Source organism: Aythya ferina (genome assembly GCF_964211825.1).
Source record: "Aythya ferina genome assembly, chromosome: 16".
Lineage (NCBI taxonomy): Eukaryota > Metazoa > Chordata > Aves > Anseriformes > Anatidae > Aythya > Aythya ferina.
The window spans coordinates 15,571,866-15,591,521 of NC_140315.1; the positions used below are offsets into that span (position 1 = coordinate 15,571,866).

The 19,656-nt window shown below is 36.6% G+C and overlaps 1 protein-coding gene across 1 annotated transcript in view; it reads left to right on the forward strand.

Moving 5' to 3' along the window:
• ARFGEF2 (ARF guanine nucleotide exchange factor 2) overlaps positions 1-19,656 on the forward strand; it is a 34,564-nt gene that overhangs the window by 11,095 nt on the left and 3,813 nt on the right. Inside the window, exons 9-38 of the mRNA XM_084538472.1 lie at positions 256-386; positions 934-1,168; positions 1,409-1,508; positions 1,739-1,878; positions 2,488-2,596; positions 3,094-3,295; positions 4,019-4,130; positions 4,748-4,953; positions 5,821-5,905; positions 6,003-6,174; positions 7,243-7,394; positions 7,581-7,709; positions 8,088-8,246; positions 9,390-9,537; positions 10,251-10,350; positions 11,385-11,425; positions 11,508-11,677; positions 12,341-12,492; positions 12,603-12,775; positions 14,059-14,219; positions 14,607-14,737; positions 14,827-14,956; positions 15,421-15,556; positions 16,361-16,499; positions 16,589-16,643; positions 16,883-16,997; positions 17,276-17,406; positions 17,866-18,034; positions 18,436-18,574; positions 19,015-19,132. Coding sequence (XP_084394598.1) covers positions 256-386; positions 934-1,168; positions 1,409-1,508; positions 1,739-1,878; positions 2,488-2,596; positions 3,094-3,295; positions 4,019-4,130; positions 4,748-4,953; positions 5,821-5,905; positions 6,003-6,174; positions 7,243-7,394; positions 7,581-7,709; positions 8,088-8,246; positions 9,390-9,537; positions 10,251-10,350; positions 11,385-11,425; positions 11,508-11,677; positions 12,341-12,492; positions 12,603-12,775; positions 14,059-14,219; positions 14,607-14,737; positions 14,827-14,956; positions 15,421-15,556; positions 16,361-16,499; positions 16,589-16,643; positions 16,883-16,997; positions 17,276-17,406; positions 17,866-18,034; positions 18,436-18,574; positions 19,015-19,132 — 4,140 coding nt within the window. The remainder of the gene's footprint in view (positions 1-255; positions 387-933; positions 1,169-1,408; positions 1,509-1,738; positions 1,879-2,487; positions 2,597-3,093; positions 3,296-4,018; positions 4,131-4,747; positions 4,954-5,820; positions 5,906-6,002; positions 6,175-7,242; positions 7,395-7,580; positions 7,710-8,087; positions 8,247-9,389; positions 9,538-10,250; positions 10,351-11,384; positions 11,426-11,507; positions 11,678-12,340; positions 12,493-12,602; positions 12,776-14,058; positions 14,220-14,606; positions 14,738-14,826; positions 14,957-15,420; positions 15,557-16,360; positions 16,500-16,588; positions 16,644-16,882; positions 16,998-17,275; positions 17,407-17,865; positions 18,035-18,435; positions 18,575-19,014; positions 19,133-19,656) is intronic.

Sequence of the window (19,656 nt, forward strand, 5' to 3'; positions counted from 1 at the left end):
AGCGGCAACTCCAGCTTAGGTAGATGTTGAAAATAACTGTTCTAAAATTTATTGTTAATTCTATTTTAATATTGACGGGAAGAGGGAAAGGCAGTCAACATGTGTTCAAAAAAAAAAAAAAAAAAAAAACCCAGGTCACGTGTATTCCCATTTTAGGGTTTCATTTATGCCTTCTCAGAAGAGCTGTAGCATCTTCCCAATCGTTTTGTTCCTTTGTTTCACTGAGGATCTAATGTTTTATTTCTTGCTCTTTAGGAAACAGATGTATCTGGACATCAAACTGCTGCAAAATTTTCCCATGTTCTACAGAAGGATGCCTTCCTTGTGTTCAGGTCACTGTGCAAGCTCTCCATGAAACCACTTGGTGATGGACCTCCAGATCCCAAGTAATGAGATTGTATTCGTTGCATTCTCCTCTCTAGATACTTTTTGGAGACAGGGAGTGCAGTTAAGTAGTTGCTGTATACTAAAGCAGGCATTCCGAATTCACCTGTCAGGCCCGTTTTTCAGTTAGCTTGATGAATCTAAGATTGAAACTTGCTTCATAGTATTAGAAATGTAATACTTGAGGGATTCTTTTCTGTGTGTGATCGGTTTGTTAACCGTATCGGTTGAAGTGGTCTTGTGAAGTGGCCTTGTGGTATTTGTGAGGAGTTTCATTTTTTTCGAGGGCAGCAGTGTTAGGAGGGGAATCCTTTTGAATAGGATTGAATTGCAAGTATCTGTTATCCTAGTCCAAGTTGTTAATATTCCTGGAAAATTCCTAAATGAAGATTGGAGCTGTTGTCCAACATCGCTTGCAGGCTTATGTGTTTTTTTTTTCCCATTTGACATGTCTTAAAATAGAAAATAGCAGTTGTTTTTTCATGAAGTGGAAGTAGTACATAAATATTTATTCAGAGATACAATAACTAATGTTGATTTTTTTTCTAGATCCCATGAATTGCGTTCTAAGATAGTGTCTCTTCAGCTTCTTCTCTCAGTACTGCAGAATGCTGGTCCAGTTTTCAGGACACATGAAATGTTCATCAATGCAATAAAGCAATACCTTTGTGTAGCATTATCTAAGAATGGAGTCTCATCTGTTCCTGATGTATTTGAGCTCTCTCTTGCCATCTTTCTCACGCTTCTCTCAAATTTTAAGACCCATTTAAAAATGCAGATCGAGGTGAGAAACTTCTATCATTTTAATGATGCTGTAGTTCTCAAATAAGGATACTGCCATGATAAAAGTCCAATGGGAACTTAGAAGTTGATGTCTTAGCTTGGTTGGCTTAGTAAACTGGTAAATTACTACTACATTTGAATTCTAGTATGCAAGAGAAATTACTGAGTAGAAATGAATTTGCACTCTTGATTTATTTCCAGCAAGTTTCAGATCAAGTCCTTTACTGCATTTATTTTGCAGGTGTTCTTCAAAGAGATCTTCTTGAATATTCTAGAGACTTCCTCAAGCTCCTTTGAACACAAATGGATGGTGATTCAGACTTTAACTAGAATTTGTGCAGGTATTTCTATTGTGAAAAGCAGATGCTTCCTCTGGCAGCAGAGTAAAATGATTTTGAAGACAAATGCTACATATAATATTTAAGAAATTCTGTGAAAAAATTTATTTGATCCCATAGTGCTTGGGTTAAAATGCCTGTGTTAACCCTCACTGCCTGCTCAAACTGTCTGTTTCCTTTTAAAAATGCTGTTACGCTGAACTCTAATGCTTGCACTTTCATTTATTTTCTAGATGCCCAGTGTGTAGTGGATATTTATGTTAACTATGACTGTGATTTAAACGCTGCTAATATATTTGAACGCCTTGTAAATGATTTGTCCAAAATAGCACAGGGACGAAGTGGGCATGAATTGGGAATGACTCCTTTGCAGGTAAAAATAACACTTTTGAAGATCAGGTACAGATTTTATTTTCCATAAATGATGATATCTCTACATTATTGATACTTCCAGTGGTTTGCATGGTTCATAATATACTGATGTTACTTATTAGTTAGCTGTGTTAGATAAGTTAAATTGGATGATGAAGCAATATGATTGATTTACTTGGATTTACTGTGTGTGTTTTCATTGTGATACTGAGCTTGTTCTGGGCTCTTTTGTTGGCTTGCCAAGGGAGAGAGAATCAAATGAGCCACCTTCTGCTTTACCCAATGACTTTCCTCCTGAGATTTATGCCCCAGAAGTACCTTCATCTGGAGTGCACCTCATTCCTTTGATTAGAATTGCATCAGTACTTGCTGGTTTATTTTTTTCTGCGTTCCTTTAACCAGAAAGTAAAAGCAATACCAAGAGACTTTTGCTTCAGTGTTTGAATAAGACTGTTTACTGAACAGCTAAGGTAGTGAGACACTTGTCTTGTTTGTGGAGAGATCTGATGCTATATACTTGCTGTATGTTCTTAATGTTCATAATGCATCCTAAAACTATAATATATATGTGTATTGCTTTTTGTTTTTTGTTGTTGTTGAATATTTTTAGGAACTAAGCCTGAGGAAAAAAGGACTTGAATGTTTGGTTTCTATTTTAAAGTGTATGGTAGAATGGAGCAAAGACCTTTATGTGAACCCCAATCATCAGGCTAGCTTGGGTAAGATGGTTTGTTTAAGTAAGTTTGTCCCTGTGTTTCCTTATGGTTTGGAAGTTTTATTCAGCAATGTAGATGCTACGTTTTTGCATGACAAATTGTTTATACAAGTAAGATATTTTTACAGATGGTTATTAGTGATGTTGCAGTAACTGATTCTTTGAACATCTGGTTCAAATAACCAGATTCTGTTTTAAGGCTATTAGCCAGGCCATTGTCAACACTAGAAAAGCTGATTTATGTAGAGCAAGAAATGGGACAAATCTTGCAGTTGTGAGGTTAAAGTGCAAGTTTTCTCCATAGGCTCTGATGCTCTTTTTCCTTCTGCTGAACTGTTTCAGAATTGCAGCCATGTAGCTTATTCACGTAGTGCAGACTGTCAAAAAGTAAGCCTACTCAAATAAGAATTTTGGCTCATAAACATCTAGTAGAAGTTTTTCTGACTAAATGTTTTTTTTTGCTGAACAGGATGACTTAAGTCTCTCCCTGTTCATAAATAGGTTTGTACAAACCATCTGAACAGGAAATGGCTGAAGGAAAATGCCTTGAGAGTGGAGGGAGACGGAGTAGTGTCAGTTCCTTGGACTCCACTGTGTCATCAGGAGTTGGAAGTGTTGGTACCCAGACCTCTGTACCAGATGACCCTGAGCAATTTGAAGTTATCAAACAACAAAAGGAAATAATTGAACATGGGATAGAGCTGTAAGTTCAATATGACAAGAAAATAAAAACTTGCTAATAAAGAAATGATACATACAACCATATTGTTTCTTATGGTCTTAGACAGTCACACGTGCAAGGATGCTAACAAGCTGAATTTAATCTAGAAGACGCTTGCCTGCTGTTGTTAAGAGCTAACATTGGAGGCTGTCATAGTCAAAAAGGAATTCAGTGAAATCTTGGATGGAGTGGTGTGTGGTGTCATAGCTTTCCTTTGTGCTGGTTCAGCCATGCAAGAGAGGAAAGTGTGTATATATACTGATCTGAGCAGACAGGCTTAATGTTGTCTTCTAGCTCTTAAACCATTTGTTGTCTATTATTGAAATAGTTGTAATTAAATGATTTTCCAGCAATGGTTTATTTCTGTTTCATTTATTTGGAGATCTTTGCCTGTAAATGCTATGAACAGCAACATTTTTAATGTTTCATGAAAATTCCCCAATTTCAGGTGTTTCAAATGGGTCAGTTTTTATTGGTAGCAATAATTTATAACCTCACTAGCAACTGAATATACCTTATGAGATATAGCCTGTTGCGTGATACAGTTCATGTATTTATTGCATGTTCTTTGTCCTTTTTCTAATTTTGAAAGAGACAAAACTGCAAGTTGGCATTTGGTTTAGAAGAGCTCTTTAAAACTAAAACTTTATTGGTGGGAATGTTTTCAATTGTATGTATCACCTTTCTCCCTGTTTTTGTGAATAGGTTTAACAAAAAAACAAAGCGAGGAATACAATTTCTACAGGAGCAGGGAATGCTTGGTACTACAGCAGAGGACATTGCACAATTTCTGCACCAAGAAGAACGTCTCTGTTCTGTAAGACTATGGGCAACATAAGATAGTTCATAATGTTTTAACAGGAATACTTTTGCCCCTGTCATCGTCTGATATTTGTGTATGCACTCAGAGTTCATATTTAATTAAAAGATAACTAGAAACTAAAGGCTCTAATGAATGTACTTAATCCCAATACTGCTTTCTCCTTACTTGCTGTCCCTGGCTTTTTAGTAAAGTAATTGTGTTTACAATAAAGTGCTGAAGGGATCCCCGTGAACAGGAACATGTGGCTTTATATATCTACATCAGCAGTATCTTCCAACCTAGATGATTCTGTCGTTCTGTGATCTGGCCAGCAAAGAAATATCACGTGGCGCAGTGGCAAAGCATAGTCCACTGCATGTGAAATTGGGTGCAATTCACCCTTCCTTGGCCCTCCAGTAACGCAGAATTCACCATGGGGAATGAGGGAAGCAAGAATATGCAAGCTAAATCCAATTTCTACTGAGACTGGTTTCTTGTCATCCTTGTAACAGTTACTCTGCCTGCTCAGTGAAGTCTTACAAAATTCACTAGTGTGCAACTCTTGTACTTAGACTTTATTGCGAAGCTGGCAGTTGGATTACACAGTAATAACTGTCTCTTGTGTTTTTTAGACTCAAGTAGGAGAATTTCTTGGGGAAAGTAACAAGTTTAACAAGGAAGTGATGTATGCCTATGTAGACCAGCTTGATTTCTGTGGGAAAGACTTTGTCTCTGCTCTACGTATATTTCTGGAAGGCTTCCGGCTGCCAGGTGAAGCCCAGAAGATTGATAGATTAATGGAGAAGTTTGCTGCTAGATATATTGAATGCAACCAACGGTAAATCAAAACGTTTGTATTGGATAAGTACCTGAAAAATGTCTGTTTTGTTCATGGCCTTTAGCCATAAGGTATAACACTTACTCTTACCGGGTCAGGTATTTCTACAGGTCTGCATGGGAGAGCAGTTCTTGTTACTTATATTGGTGCAGAATATCTTCACCAGCTAGGTAAAACATTTAGAAAGTGTATGGATGGTGGCATTTCATTAGGTTCCAAATACTTGCTAGAAGGAATTACTGGAAGAGGGAAGCCCTAAGTATGTTAAATTATCTGTGTGTTACCTGTTCTGGTTTTTGACAAATGTGGGTTAGTCAAGAGTAAATAACAGCAATGAGCAATAGTAACTACTACATGGCTTAAATAACTGCTAAGATATTATATGTTTTTGCTTGCAATTGACATCAAGGATGCAGTGTTTTCTTTTCTAATGCAATAAACAAATTAGCTGTGATGTTTCGCTAGGTGTACAGGCTTAATTGGTTCCCATTCTGTAGTCCTGTTGATGTATCACTGGGTCGGTTTTGTATAATTCGTGATAAAAGCCTGGGAGTGAAAAATAGGCTGTTCCTTAGCTTTTGTGTGGTCACCCAAAGAAGGATAAAATATAAAATTTTGGGAGTGCCTTTGAAACTCCCCTCGTCATCATTTGTATCCAGCTTTGCAAAGGTGTTGCTTTTAGGTTTTAAGATACAAATAAAAACCAAAATTATTTGGGGCTTTATGCATTTCTGAAGACTAACTTAAGTCTGTGATCTATTTAAATATGTATTGCTTCTGGGTATTTTTCCTGCATGTTGAAATAGAGATAATGGATAGAGGAATTAAGCCTCTTAATAACCTGTTTTGTTTTTCCCCCTTTCATAGGCAAACACTTTTTGCTAGTGCTGACACTGCCTATGTTTTGGCATACTCTATTATAATGCTGACTACAGACTTGCACAGTCCACAGGTAGAAAATAAAAAGAAACAAAACCAGATTTGTAAAAGTTCAGATTTCCTTGGAACTTGGTATGCAAAATCTGATACCTTGATTCTTTTTTTTACAGGTAAAGAATAAAATGACAAAGGAACAATACATTAAAATGAATCGAGGAATCAATGACAGTAAAGACCTTCCAGTAGAGTATTTATCCACGATCTATGAAGAAATAGAAGGAAAGAAAATTGCTATGAAAGAGACAAAAGAATACGCAATTACAACCAAGAGTAGTAAACCAAGTAAGAAGGAACTAGAAACTGAAATGACCACAGTATTCTGAACTATTGCATTAACTTTCAGGATGGTGTAGTGGAGTTCAGAGCCCTTTTGAAAAAACTTTGTGCAATAAATAAATTAAATTTAGAATGCTAATATCTATATCTGGAATGAAACTGTCTCAGTTATTGATTAATGCAGCTACTTCTATGATGGAAACAGATGTGTGAGTGCATCCAGCACCATTGCAGAGGCACTAGAAACTAATGTCTTTTTCATGGAAGTGTGAGGGAAGTGGTAAAATAACTGAAGGTGGTAGCGCTTGATTTGCTAATTAGCAAAATGTTAGACAGCAGGTAAGCTTTTGTTTCCTTATCAGTAGCATGGCATACATGTAGTTCAAAGGCTGATAAATGTCACAGTCTCATTATGTCACATTATGATAATGTTTGAAAGAGACTTATGCATGTAGTATATTTGTAGAAACCATTATCTCTGGTTGTACTCTGTGCTTCCTCAGGATAGTGACTATTCATTTAATTCTATTTAGCAAATTCTGAATCTTCAGCATAGTGCTTTTCTGGTGTTTTTGTGCCACTTGCAAGTTTCCTAGATCAGAACAGGAACAATTTATCTTCGTGAAAAGTGAAGTTGCAACCTTGCAACCTTTAGTGTAAGGGTAAAGAAAAACAGTTAGTAATTTGTTCTTCAAATTGGTGATAGCCAGTTTTGTTCTGAGCATGTCAGCCTAAGCAATGAAGGATTTTCCATCCATTTTTATAAGTGGAGTGGCTTGACTTAATAGAGTATGCCTCTCTGATTTCTAGTGATTAGGTCACAACACATGGCATATAATAAAGTGCTGAATTAGTTGCATTGTGTAGAATAAAGTCTTAAGTTGGTATGTGGGTTTTAGTGCTAGAACTCCTTGCTTGTGACCTGTGACAGCTTCCTGAATTCTAACACTTGTGGAGGATGCATTTGGATTCTGTTTGGAACACCTTAATTTAATTTTTGTGATACTCGGTAAGAAGATGTGGATTGTGCTGTTATGAAAACAAACCAAATCATCTGTGTGGTGTTTCCCTTAGGTGTAGCTAATGAGAAGCAGCGGAGGCTGTTGTACAACTTGGAGATGGAACAAATGGCTAAAACCGCTAAAGCTCTCATGGAGGCAGTAAGCCATGCAAAGGCTCCTTTTACTAGTGCCACTCATCTGGACCATGTCAGGCCCATGTTCAAAGTAAGTGTGTGAAATTTACCATGTATTTTCATTGCTAAGAGTTTCAAGCAAGGAAAAAAAAGTGGAGAAATGACTGTGAGAGAATTAACAGGTGGATTTTATTTTGGATATACATGGTTCAAGCTGTGCAGTGTTTTGGGCTAAAACCTTAGCAAACTCCTGAACTTTGTTTCTTCCTTTCTTTAGCTTGTATGGACACCGTTGTTGGCAGCTTACAGTGTTGGTTTGCAGAACTGTGATGACACAGAAGTTGCATCCCTTTGTTTGGAAGGAATACGATGTGCAATTCGAATAGCCTGTATCTTTGGAATGCAGGTTTGTGTGAGACTGAGCATGGGTGTTGCTAATGTAGGCAGTGTAGATTCTGGGAAGAAGGTGGAGGAACGAGGAATTGCAAATAATTTGCACAGAGAAAATAAGGCTTACATACATTGTTGAAGTGGTCAAATAAAACAGTATCATCTCTTTTCAGTTGAAGATCTTTAAATGTTAAAGCTTTTCTCAAATTCTGCTTTCCTTTTGTTTCCAAGTCCTGTAAAAGTATTTGCCAGCTTGCCTATTTTCATTCTGCTGAGAAGTGTTTTAATATAGTCACTGACTATGTAGAAAAAAATTGCTTGGGCATGCTGGAGAAGTATCCTTCTGTAGCTCTTCAGAGACTTGATTACAATGACCTGTTTCTCTGTCTCATAGCTTGAACGAGATGCTTATGTACAGGCCCTTGCTCGGTTTTCCTTGTTGACTGCCAGTTCCAGTATTACAGAAATGAAACAGAAGAACATAGATACCATTAAGACACTTATTACAGTTGCTCACACAGATGGCAACTATCTTGGGAACTCTTGGCATGAGGTAAAAACTTGAATAGCTTAAGTATGCAACTGCACTGTCCTTTTGTCCAAAAGAACTTGGAGGATTTTGCTCTTCTGATGTGCTCAATACTTTCAGTCTGTAGTAAGTGCATCTACCTCCCAGGATGTGTCAGAACTCTGCTTGAAATATCAGTACAAGTGCATTATTTTGTTTATTAAAAAAAATAAAGAGAGAGTGGAGGACACTATTTTTTTTGGCAGGCTCTCTACACACTGTGTGAACAGTATTGTAATGTTTGAAGGTGCATTTGATATGGAATTAAAACCATACTGAAACTGCATTTGACTTCAGGGAATCCTGCACAGAAACTATTGCCTTCTTCTTCGTACAAACAAAAACGCTCCAGCTCACAGCTCAAGACTTCTCTGTGCAGTGGTTGGGAACTTCTACACCACAATTGAGTGAAGAATTGCGGCCAGAATAATTTATTGAGGGACAGGCAAGGATAATCTATCAGGATCATATATATTTTCATAAAGCATGTTTCCCAGAAACTCTTCAATCAGATGTAAATCTTCTGTGATGCTGCTAAAAGGGTCATTCCTGCTGTGTTATTTTCTCTGGCACTAGTCTTTGGCCGCATGGTGATAGGAGCCAAAAGGGACTCTAGCTGACAAGTCACTTGGACCCGGTTTAAAGTACACCCCTACAAATGCTTGTGCCAGTTAAAGGGATGTTTCAGTGCGGGTGTAAGGAAAGAAGAAAAGGCCCCTTCTGTGCCTATAGCAAGGCACAGCTGTGGCATTTTCACTATGTGCACTGAACATCATGGCGTAGCGGGAGCTGCAATGATGCAATCTTTTCATTTCTGGAATGGTGAAGTTGTTCATAGGTTTGAAAGTTGATGCTGCAGAAGTAATAAAATGGTCTCTTCTGATAGAGATCCAAGTTAGATTTCTTGTTACTGTTTATTTGTTCTTCTAATATGGGAATGATTCATGGCAGCTGGTGGTAGTGAATGAATCATTCTATGCAACTTTATTTCCAGTTGTATTAGTAATGTTTCACTTACATCAGAACTATTATAGTTGCCCAAGTTGTTTTAAAGGTTAGACGATCTGGAGAGCGTTAGGAATTAATGTATGATATTCAGAAACAGCGTTTACATGTCTTTGTTTTCAGATCTTGAAATGTATTAGCCAGCTGGAACTAGCGCAACTTATAGGAACTGGAGTGAAAACTCGGTATTTATCTGGCGCTGGGCGTGAAAGGGAAGGAAGCATTAAAGGCTATGCATCTGGAGGGGAAGAGTTTATGGGCCTGGGATTAGGTAAGATGATTAATCTTAGACTTCATGAAGATGCATAAATAAGTGAAGTATTATGGCTGAGAAAGTTGAATGTTATAAGATACCAAAATGTTTTTACTTGCTTCTAGTGGAAACTATATTAGGATTAATGGAACTTCAACAAACAAAAAACAATTTATACTTAAAGATGTTTTAATGATTACCAAATACATTCCTATTTTAATGACTTCGGTTGTGTTAAGCTATTAAACAAAACTCAAGATTTAGTTGTTAGAATGTGATGTTGTCAAAGCTGTTTTGCCATAAAAATGAAGTAATTGTTTTCGTGCCAGTGTTACCTGTTCTTCCTTTTTATGCTCTATTTAAAAATAAAAACAAATTGTTTATCTTTAGGAACATTACAGTGACTGATAATTGTTTTCTCCAAAGAAATTCCTTATCTCTGTGTTTTGGGCTTGCTGTTTTCTCAGTTCCAATCTTATTAACAGCATTGCATCTTAATTAACATGATGGCCAAGACACAATGCCCTCATAAAAAAAAGTGCCTCTTAGTGCTTTTTAATTTTGTCATAATCTGACACAGATCAGGCAAAGGCACCATGTTCTCCGTATAAATTTGCAAGGTAATTGGATGCAGTAGTTGCTTATCTTTGTTTACTTGTATAAAGTTAAGGTTACTATAAGGTCATGATTTCATAATGCTAAGTACTGATTTCTTTTGGCTGTTATTGCAGGTAACCTTGTTGGAAGTGGAGCTGATAAACGGCATATGGCAAGCATTCAAGAGTCAGTGGGAGAGACCAGTTCACAGAGTGTAGTGGTAGCAGTAGACAGGTACTTAAAATCTGATCTTGTTCTAGGGAAAACATGGCTGGAAGTTACTGACCATCCTCACATTATTTGCAGACTGTCAGAGACTTCTGTTCTTGAAGCCTATTTCTAGAGTGAGAAAGAGGCTGATACTGTCTGTGTAATTTGTGTTGCATGCATCCTGTGTATGTGGATTTCTTCTGCCAGATTTAGCCCGAAGTGGACTGGTATCTGAAATGAAGATATGTTCGTATTCTATAAAATCATGCTGTTTTCTTTGGTCTTGCGAACCTCAGTGTTTCAGCATTTCTTTAGTTGCTCTTCTGCAGCTTTTCATTTATTAATAAATGTATTCTTGTCCAAATCATTATCTTGTTCATCCGTCTCTAAAATGTTGGATAAAGAGATGCTTCTATCATAAACTGTATGTTGGAAGCGGAATCAATTACATATTCAAGATTGTAGTATTTATTATAGCATGATGTGTATATACTACATCACAGATTTGGGAGTATTCTACACTTACCGGTGATTTATGTGGATCACAGTCAGTGATTTTAACTTCTCTCGACTGTGAAGAGCTAAAGGGGAGGAAGGGACTTAATGATCCATAGTTCTGTGGCTGTTTTGACAGCCACAACACAGAGTACTCTCAAACCATGTAAAGAGCAAGCAGGTGGCTGGCATCCAGCAGAGTCTTGCAGCAAAGTTCTCTTAATGTCTCTTCACTCCCTCAATGCTATTTAACATGTTATCAACCAAATGAGAGTTCCAGTGCTACTTGTACAGGCTCATATTTTTGTTCAGTACCTGTTTCCTGCTGTGGAATGCTTCTTCCTGGAAGAAGTATAGCAGACTGACTTGCAGCAGGGAAGGGTCTGCTTAGACTTAGGAAAGGTACATGAGCTGCTACCAAAGATTAAAACAGTTGCAGAGGTTATGGTGTTGAGGGTTGTGACGTACCTCCAGGACATATGCTGACAATTGTCTACAGCACTGAGATGTGACTGACTTGTGGATGTGCAGCTAAATCTGCAACGCATTTATTTCTTCCACAGGATATTTACAGGATCGACTAGACTGGATGGAAATGCGATAGGTATGTATGCTGACTGTGTGGTGGGTTACAGGAATTTTTATAGTGTAACATCCTGAATTTACAGTAGTGTTTTAATGTTCAGTTGACTTTGTCAGATGGCTGTGTGCTGTTTCTATGGATGAGCTGGCTTCCCCACACCATCCACGCATGTTCAGTCTGCAGAAGATAGTGGAGATATCCTATTACAACATGAATCGCATTAGGTTGCAGTGGTCAAGGATTTGGCAAGTGATTGGAGATCACTTCAACAAGGTATTTTTAAAAGTCAGGTTAAAGAACATGTATGAACGTGGCAGGACTTGTTTAATCAGCTTTTTCTTCTAATGTTCTTGAGTGGTATAGGTTGTGATGTAAAAATAAAAAAATACATTGAAGGCGCAAACTTCTTAGCAGTTGATTTGGAGTAATGCTAACAATGTTTAATTAGACAACCAGATTCTAGCACAAAAAGTGAAAAAGACGTCAACATTTAAAGGGTATAAACAGGCATGAAAATATTTGAGAATGATGTTTAATCACTTTATTATACGATTTTATGCTTATACTTCTTCATATATGCCTTTCTTATCCTCCTGATCAAATTCCAAGTTAGTTTTTGTCTAAAGTATGTACGGATAATCCTGAAACAACAAAGTTATTTTCCTTAGGAAGTTGGACCATGTGTTTTTCTAACTGATTTTCTGTGGTTTGTTTTTCGAATGTCTAGCTGTTTTTTTCTTATGCTACTGTTGTATACAAAATCCAAGGAGCTGCTTAGATGTCTCCAATGACTGAGACAGCTCCCTATTTTCTAAATATCTAAAAACTAGAACATGCTTGAAATTTTCACGGACTGACCATGAAACTTAAATGATAGAAAAATTACTGGCTAATGTATTACTTATATAAGTGCTTGAAAATTTGTATTTCTTCTAGGTTGGATGTAACCCTAATGAAGATGTTGCCATCTTTGCAGTAGACTCATTAAGGCAGCTGTCCATGAAGTTTCTTGAGAAGGGAGAGTTAGCCAACTTCCGTTTCCAGAAAGACTTCTTAAGGCCTTTTGAGCATATTATGAAGAAAAACAGGTGTGAGGGAGTGGTATTTGTTAACCTGCTTTATTTCTACTTTGTGTGGGTTGAATTGTCTTGTATGTGGAAATGGTAGTTGACATAGTGTTGGTTTCCATCTTTTTAAGATCTCCAACTATTCGGGACATGGTAATACGCTGTATTGCTCAGATGGTGAACTCTCAAGCTGGCAATATTCGCTCGGGCTGGAAAAATATCTTTGCAGTCTTTCACCAAGCAGCATCAGACCATGATGGGAATATTGTGGAGCTGGCCTTTCAAACTACAGCACATATAGTTAGTAAGTAGTAACAGATGCAACTAACAGATGCAACTACACCAATTAGCTTAGCTGCTGTGACTCTGGTTTAAAAGGCCCATCTGCATATGAGCTTTGTATTCCCTAGTAAATAAATTCAATGTCTTGTAAGTAAACTCTTAAAACTCTGCAGCTAGGTCTGTTAAGTCTACTGATTTTTATGGACAGGAAAAAATAGATAGGAATGGGATAGGATTTTTTTCTTGTGGATATGAAAAAAATAATTCCTTGCTACAAAACTCTTTAAATCAGGAATAAATTCAGTAAGTTCCTAGGTTGCCCGTCTCTGTTGCAATAAATTAATTTTGATTAGGAAAACTGTGTTAACAGATCGCACGAACTTCCATGCTGTTCCAGTTTTATATGGTGGGGATCACGATTCTTGTAACACTGATAGGTGATTACTTGTAGAGTTTATTTCAGGCTACCTGCTCTAAAACTATATTTGAACAATATACTGCTGCCACTTTCAAAGAAAGACAACTGACTTGAATATTCTTGAAGTGGAATTTCAGTGTATTGATGGGAGCTTTAAGTGTCCTGAAACTGCCCTACTCCCATTAAATATTGGAATATTTAATAAGCATGGGAGGAGAATAGTGATAGACGGCATTAATAAATGCAACAAGTAGCAAAATTTCTTTTGTCAACTTGAACTAGAATTAGAATAGTTCAGTTGGAAGGTACCTACAAAGATTGAGTCCGAATTGAAATACGTAGATCTTGGGAATTGTAGGCTGTTCAAAAGCTTGCATGCATTGGATTTGTTTTCTAAAGTCTGTCCATTAAGCATGAAATCAAATGCTTTTTCCTTTATTGATACAGAATCTGAATAACTTCAGGCTTGGGTGGCTTAGATAAATTTATGTAACTTCATATACAGCAGGGAAGCTAACATCAAGCCTTACTCTTTTTTTTTTTTTTTTTTTTTTTTTTACTCCTATTATTTTTTAAGATATTTTAAGATATTGTTGGGTGGTATATGCTGTGAATGGGAATGGAACCAGATGAGAAAATATGAAAGAATTTTAGAATATAAATTAGAAATTGCCCAGCCTGAGAACATGTGATGCTGGGGCTGGAAGGACAGGATGCGGAAGAGCACAAGGGAAGACATGAAACTACCTAATCCAGAAGATCTATTCCTTCCATGTTTGTATGTTTAGTACTGGTATGCCATGCCTGGCTTCAGTAAATCAATACCAGTTCATATCTGTATTTCAATACCAGTAAGTTTTAATAAGCTTTTTGTTTGTTCTTGACAGCAAATATTTTTCAACAGCACTTTCCAGCAGCAATTGATTCATTCCAAGATGCAGTAAAATGTCTTTCTGAGTTTGCCTGTAATGTTGCGTTCCCGGACACGAGCATGGAAGCAATTAGACTTATCCGATATTGTGCAAAATACGTTTCAGAAAGACCACAGGTATATTTTTAATCCCTGTGTTTTTGTTCACTGTCCTCTTCTGTATAAATTTGCCTTATTTGTATTATTTTTTTCCTATCATTGTTAAACTTGTTTCCTGATGTACAAATCTCTGCAGTTTTTCAAGCCTCTAGCAGAATTTAAGTAAAACTGATTGGCTTGAAATATTTGTTTTCTTTTTTTTTTCCAGCTATCTTCACAAATAGATATGTCTCAGACTTATATTTGATGGGAGTTGAGTGTTAGAGTAGAAACTAAGCTAAAAACTAAGCTAAACTTTCAATTCTGTCTGTGTGCCATGAATGGTATCTAAACCTGTTATAATTAAAGACTTTCGAGAAGACTTTTGAGATTTTATTTAATATTTTTTTCCTGCTCATCTCTAAGGTATTAAGAGAATACACAAGTGATGACATGAATGTTGCTCCTGGGGACAGAGTATGGGTCAGAGGATGGTTCCCTATTTTATTTGAACTTTCTTGTATCATCAATCGTTGCAAATTAGATGTTCGAACAAGGTAATAAGGCTTTTCTGGTTTTTGGTTTGTATTCATTTAGTGAAGGGATCACAGATACACATTTTAATATCATCCTTGTTTGTTTATAGAGGCTTAACAGTGATGTTTGAAATAATGAAGAGTTATGGGCATACATTTGAAAAGCACTGGTGGCAAGATCTGTTCAGAATTGTTTTTCGGATTTTTGATAATATGAAACTTCCTGAACAACAAACAGAGGTAAAACAAGCAAATAAGTAAGCAAACTCTGGAGTATTTTTTTCTTAAGAACTCAAATGATCCAGGCTGCAGCTTGTATCATTTGCCATGTCAGTATATTTCCAGCCCACGCTGCCCCAAACTCCATTTGTAGTGATATCTATAACATGACAAATGCAGATAGCTTCCATGTGGAAAACTTCTCCTAGTATCCAGTGACCTGTCTGTTCTGCCTGACTGAATATGTTCAAGGAGAATATTCACGCTCTGTGAAACTGCATAGTCATCTGAATAGTTACCGTATGGCCAAGTAAATGCTTCTGAAAAGATACCATCAGTAGTAGGTGTTGGGGGCTCTTCCAGTTTTATCTAAATTGAGTTCTTCTCATAGACTACCTCCTTTTTTGAATAGCCAGTCATAAGCCAAGTGCTATCATGACAGCAGAACCTACATACAAGTAAAGGCTTCTAATTTTTTGTCACAGAAATCTGAATGGATGACCACTACATGCAACCACGCACTTTATGCAATTTGTGATGTCTTTACGCAATTCTACGAAGCTTTAAATGAGATCCTTCTTCCTGACATACTTGCACAGTTACACTGGTGTGTAAAACAAGGTAGCTTATTTAATTTTGATTAATACATTTTTGAAATGCTTATTACTTAAGAAGGGGGAAGTAAGCTGAATTTTGGAAGAATAAAAACTACCTTTAGGGCAATGTGTGATTTAATAGATGTGTACAGTATCTTAAATATTCCAGGGTTGTTCTATCTAATCAGGTAGGCAGCTTTTCTATTAATGTGTTTATGGTGCTACTGGGACCAAGCAAAAGATTTTAGTACAGCTCTTTAATCTTTTGCCAACAGCTTTTCTTCATTTGGCTGTGTGGAATAAATATCTCATTTACATATATATGTGTGTGTGTGTATGCATTCTGATTTTTTATCTGCTTTTCCCCTCTTTCTCTCCATTTCAACCATCTAGTGTTTGTAGATATGTCTTTCTAAATATTTTTTTCATTTGGGACCAGACTCTTACACCTGAAATCTTGCATATTTCTAGTATGGAATGGGGGGACTAGCTTGGAGGAAATCATAACTTTCAAATTCATGCTTTCCTTCCTTCATCCCAGTGTACACTCCCTTTCTGCTTCTTTCTTGTCCTTTGTCTTTTCTGTTTGGATTTCAGTCTCATCAAGTCTATTTTCAAACACTATTTTTATGTTTTGTAGAGTCCTGAGCTTGAATTTACTGTCATGTAGTTCATGTAGTAGTTACGTAGTAGATTTATGTAGTAGTTTGAGCTGAAGTACATGCCTTTCACAACATTGGGAAAAAAAATGTTGATGGAGCAATAGTAGAGTGCTTAATTTTACACTGATATTGTAAAAGTTGATAAATATGGAACGTGTCTTTCACAGATAATGAGCAGTTGGCTCGATCAGGTACAAACTGCCTAGAAAACCTGGTGATACTAAATGGACAGAAATTCAGCCCGGAAGTCTGGGGCCAGACATGCAATTGTATGCTAGAAATCTTCAAAACTACCATTCCTCATATGTAAGTTCATAGAGTGTAGTTGTTATACTAATACCTGATTTCAGAGCAACAATATTTACTTTATTTTTTCCCCTCCCTCTGTTATGAAGCTTGCTTACTTGGAGGCCTGTAGGAATGGAGGAAGATTCTGCCGAAAAACATCTGGTAAGAGTTAATCCAGTGCAATAAAAGAAGCTTGAAAGGTTGTATGTTAAGTTAGCTTTTGAAATATTGCATTGTATTTGTTGACAACAAATACTGGAATTGACATTAACTTGTATTTGACAGTAATGACAAATAAGATAAAAAGAGTTAATGCGGGGAATATTTTGAATCTAAGATTTGCACAGCTGGTTGGTAGTTAGCATTTTGGGTTGTAAAAGTTGCTCTAAATTTTATTCTAGGATTTGGACCTAGATCGCCAATCTTTAAGCAGTGTGGATAAAAATGCTTCAGAAAGAGGACATAGTCAATTTTCAAATCCAATGGATGAAAGCTGGAAAGGTGGTCCTTATACAAGTAAGGAAAACATGCAAGTTGACTACATGAACTTTTATAGCCACTCTAAGTCTCTTTCTGTAGTCTTTTAGAGAAAGCTTTAGGGTACTTGATAGTGAACTTGAAAAACTTTCTTTAAAACTTGCATTTATTCCTTTTAGGCAAATTGTATTTTTATAAGGTAATTCACAGCATCATTAAATATGAAAATGATAATGGTAATATGTTTCACTAATCTGTTGTATGTAGGCTGTCATAAGTTGCTTCTGAGACTTCTGTGTTTTTTTTTGTTTCGTTAGACCAAAAACTGTTTGCTGGCCTCCTTATAAAGTGTGTGGTACAGCTGGAATTGATACAGACAATTGATAATATAGTGTTCTATCCAGCAACGAGTAAGAAGGAAGATGCTGAGCACATGGCTGCAGCTCAGGTACCATCAGATACGTAAATAACCTGTTGAGCAGTGAAGTACATTACTGAATGCTTCAAAGTGTTTACAAAATACAGCATGTAGTCTTTGTATTTCTAGCTCTACGTACTGCCTTGAATATATGTCATTACTCTTACACAGTGATTTTTGACCATCTCCAGTGTTCCCTGGCAGTCTGACAATCAGATTGGTAAGAAAAACTAACAATAACCTAGATATACATGTACTGTAACTTCTGTTTGAAATATTCCAACAAAAAAGCCCACAGCTTTAACAGGACATTTTGCTGTAGCGTATTGTACTAATACTTCACTTGTACCTAAAAATGGAATTTCAAGTTAGCGGTGTATGGTATACTCCTTTTATACAAGAGACTAAGAGTCTTAAGACACTTTGATGCTTCACATATTACTGACAGTGTTCTTTCTTGTTCTTTCTGTCTTGATCTCTTTGGTTTAGCGAGATGCATTGGATGCAGATATCCACATTGACACAGAGGACCAAGGAATGTATAAATACATGTCTTCACATCACCTCTTCAAGTTACTAGATTGTTTGCAAGAGTCTCATTCATTTTCAAAATCCTTTAATTCAAATTATGAACAACGAACTGTGTTGTGGAGAGCAGGTGAGGCTTTTGTTTAGTTTGGTTAAAAAAATATACTGAGCTCTCTTAGGGCTTTTAACTATCAAGGTGCATAAAGTATGCTACTGCAATATTCTCTACGTTTTATCTGATACTACATGCTTTTATTCCTTGTCTTTTTTCTGATGACTTCAGGTTAATTCTGTCTTCTAAATTACTTATTTTTTGATTGCAGCAGCACTGTACAGTTGTTACTGCTGCATTTAAATATATTTATAAAAATATGTTAGGTGTCAGTCAAAATCAAGGAGGAAGAAATACTGTCTGGAAAAAAAAAAAGATGCCTGCTGCTGTTCATTAATGGAGATGTACTTGATAAACTTTACGTTTTGATTGATAACTACAACTGTGAATGTTCTCCTCTTCCTGTGTGTGATTTCTAGGGTTCAAGGGTAAATCAAAACCCAATCTCTTAAAACAAGAGACGAGCAGCTTGGCTTGTTGCTTGAGAATACTCTTCCGAATGTATGTGGATGAAAACCACCGAGATTCCTGGGATGCTATACAAAGACGACTGCTTAGGTAAGAATATCAAGTTGGTTCAGGTGTGTTTTGTTTTCAGTGAAATATGCATGGTGTATCCTTGGATACAAGGATGTTCCATTTTTAAATTGCTGAGCAGAGCATGCAAAGCATACGAAGATACATAAACATATAAAGGGCTGCTCATTATTAAAAGCAAATGTAGGAAAAAGGAAACAATTTGAAATAAATGAAACACCTTCCTGCTTGACTGACTTCTCTTTAAAAAAAAAAAAAAAAAAAGGTAGTGAAGGAATACTTTTCACATCAGAGCACAAATCAAGATTCAGAGGTATAATGTGATAAAATAATCTAAACAGAACATATGTTTCATCTTACGTGAAAACAAAATACACCATGAGAGGACAAACAGTGCATGTTAGAAATGCTTCTTGTGTAGTTTTTTTTTATGGCCTGTTTGAACTGTGACATCTCTTTAGTGTATGCACTGAAGCCCTGGCATATTTTATTACCGTGAACTCAGAAAGCCACAGAGAAGCTTGGACCAATCTCCTGCTGTTGCTTTTAACAAAAACACTAAAAATCAGTGACGAAAAGGTAAGAACAGGCTGGATGCCATCTTTGTTTGCGTTCAGGTGTTTTCATCTTTGCTTTCATAGAAGTCAGTCGGTATTGTTGTACATATCACAAGATGGCTGTTTTGCTGATGCATGTAGTGTGCACTCTCTTTGAAATACAGTAATCATTACAATTCCATCTTTTAGCAAGCATTCCACATAGTGAGAATTGGACTTCATCCATGAAATTGAGTTGTATAGAAACCTTGATACAGTTACTGCAGAACTTTCACACAAAAGCACTATGAGTGTGCAGTAAAGGATGTGCTTAGGCTGTATTATAGCTGCATAGAATCACAGAAGTAAACTTCATCATTGTAAAACTGAAAATCTAGTTTCTTGACAGTAGTGGTGCAAAACAGTCTTTGTATCTCAGCCTTTTTGAAGAAAAGGTGAATGCAACTATTTCCTGGGCTATCACATGCAGAAAAACTTATGCTTAAATCTGTGGGTGTTTTGTATTTTTCTCCAGAAGTAATCCAAAAGTTATTTTTTCCAACTGTT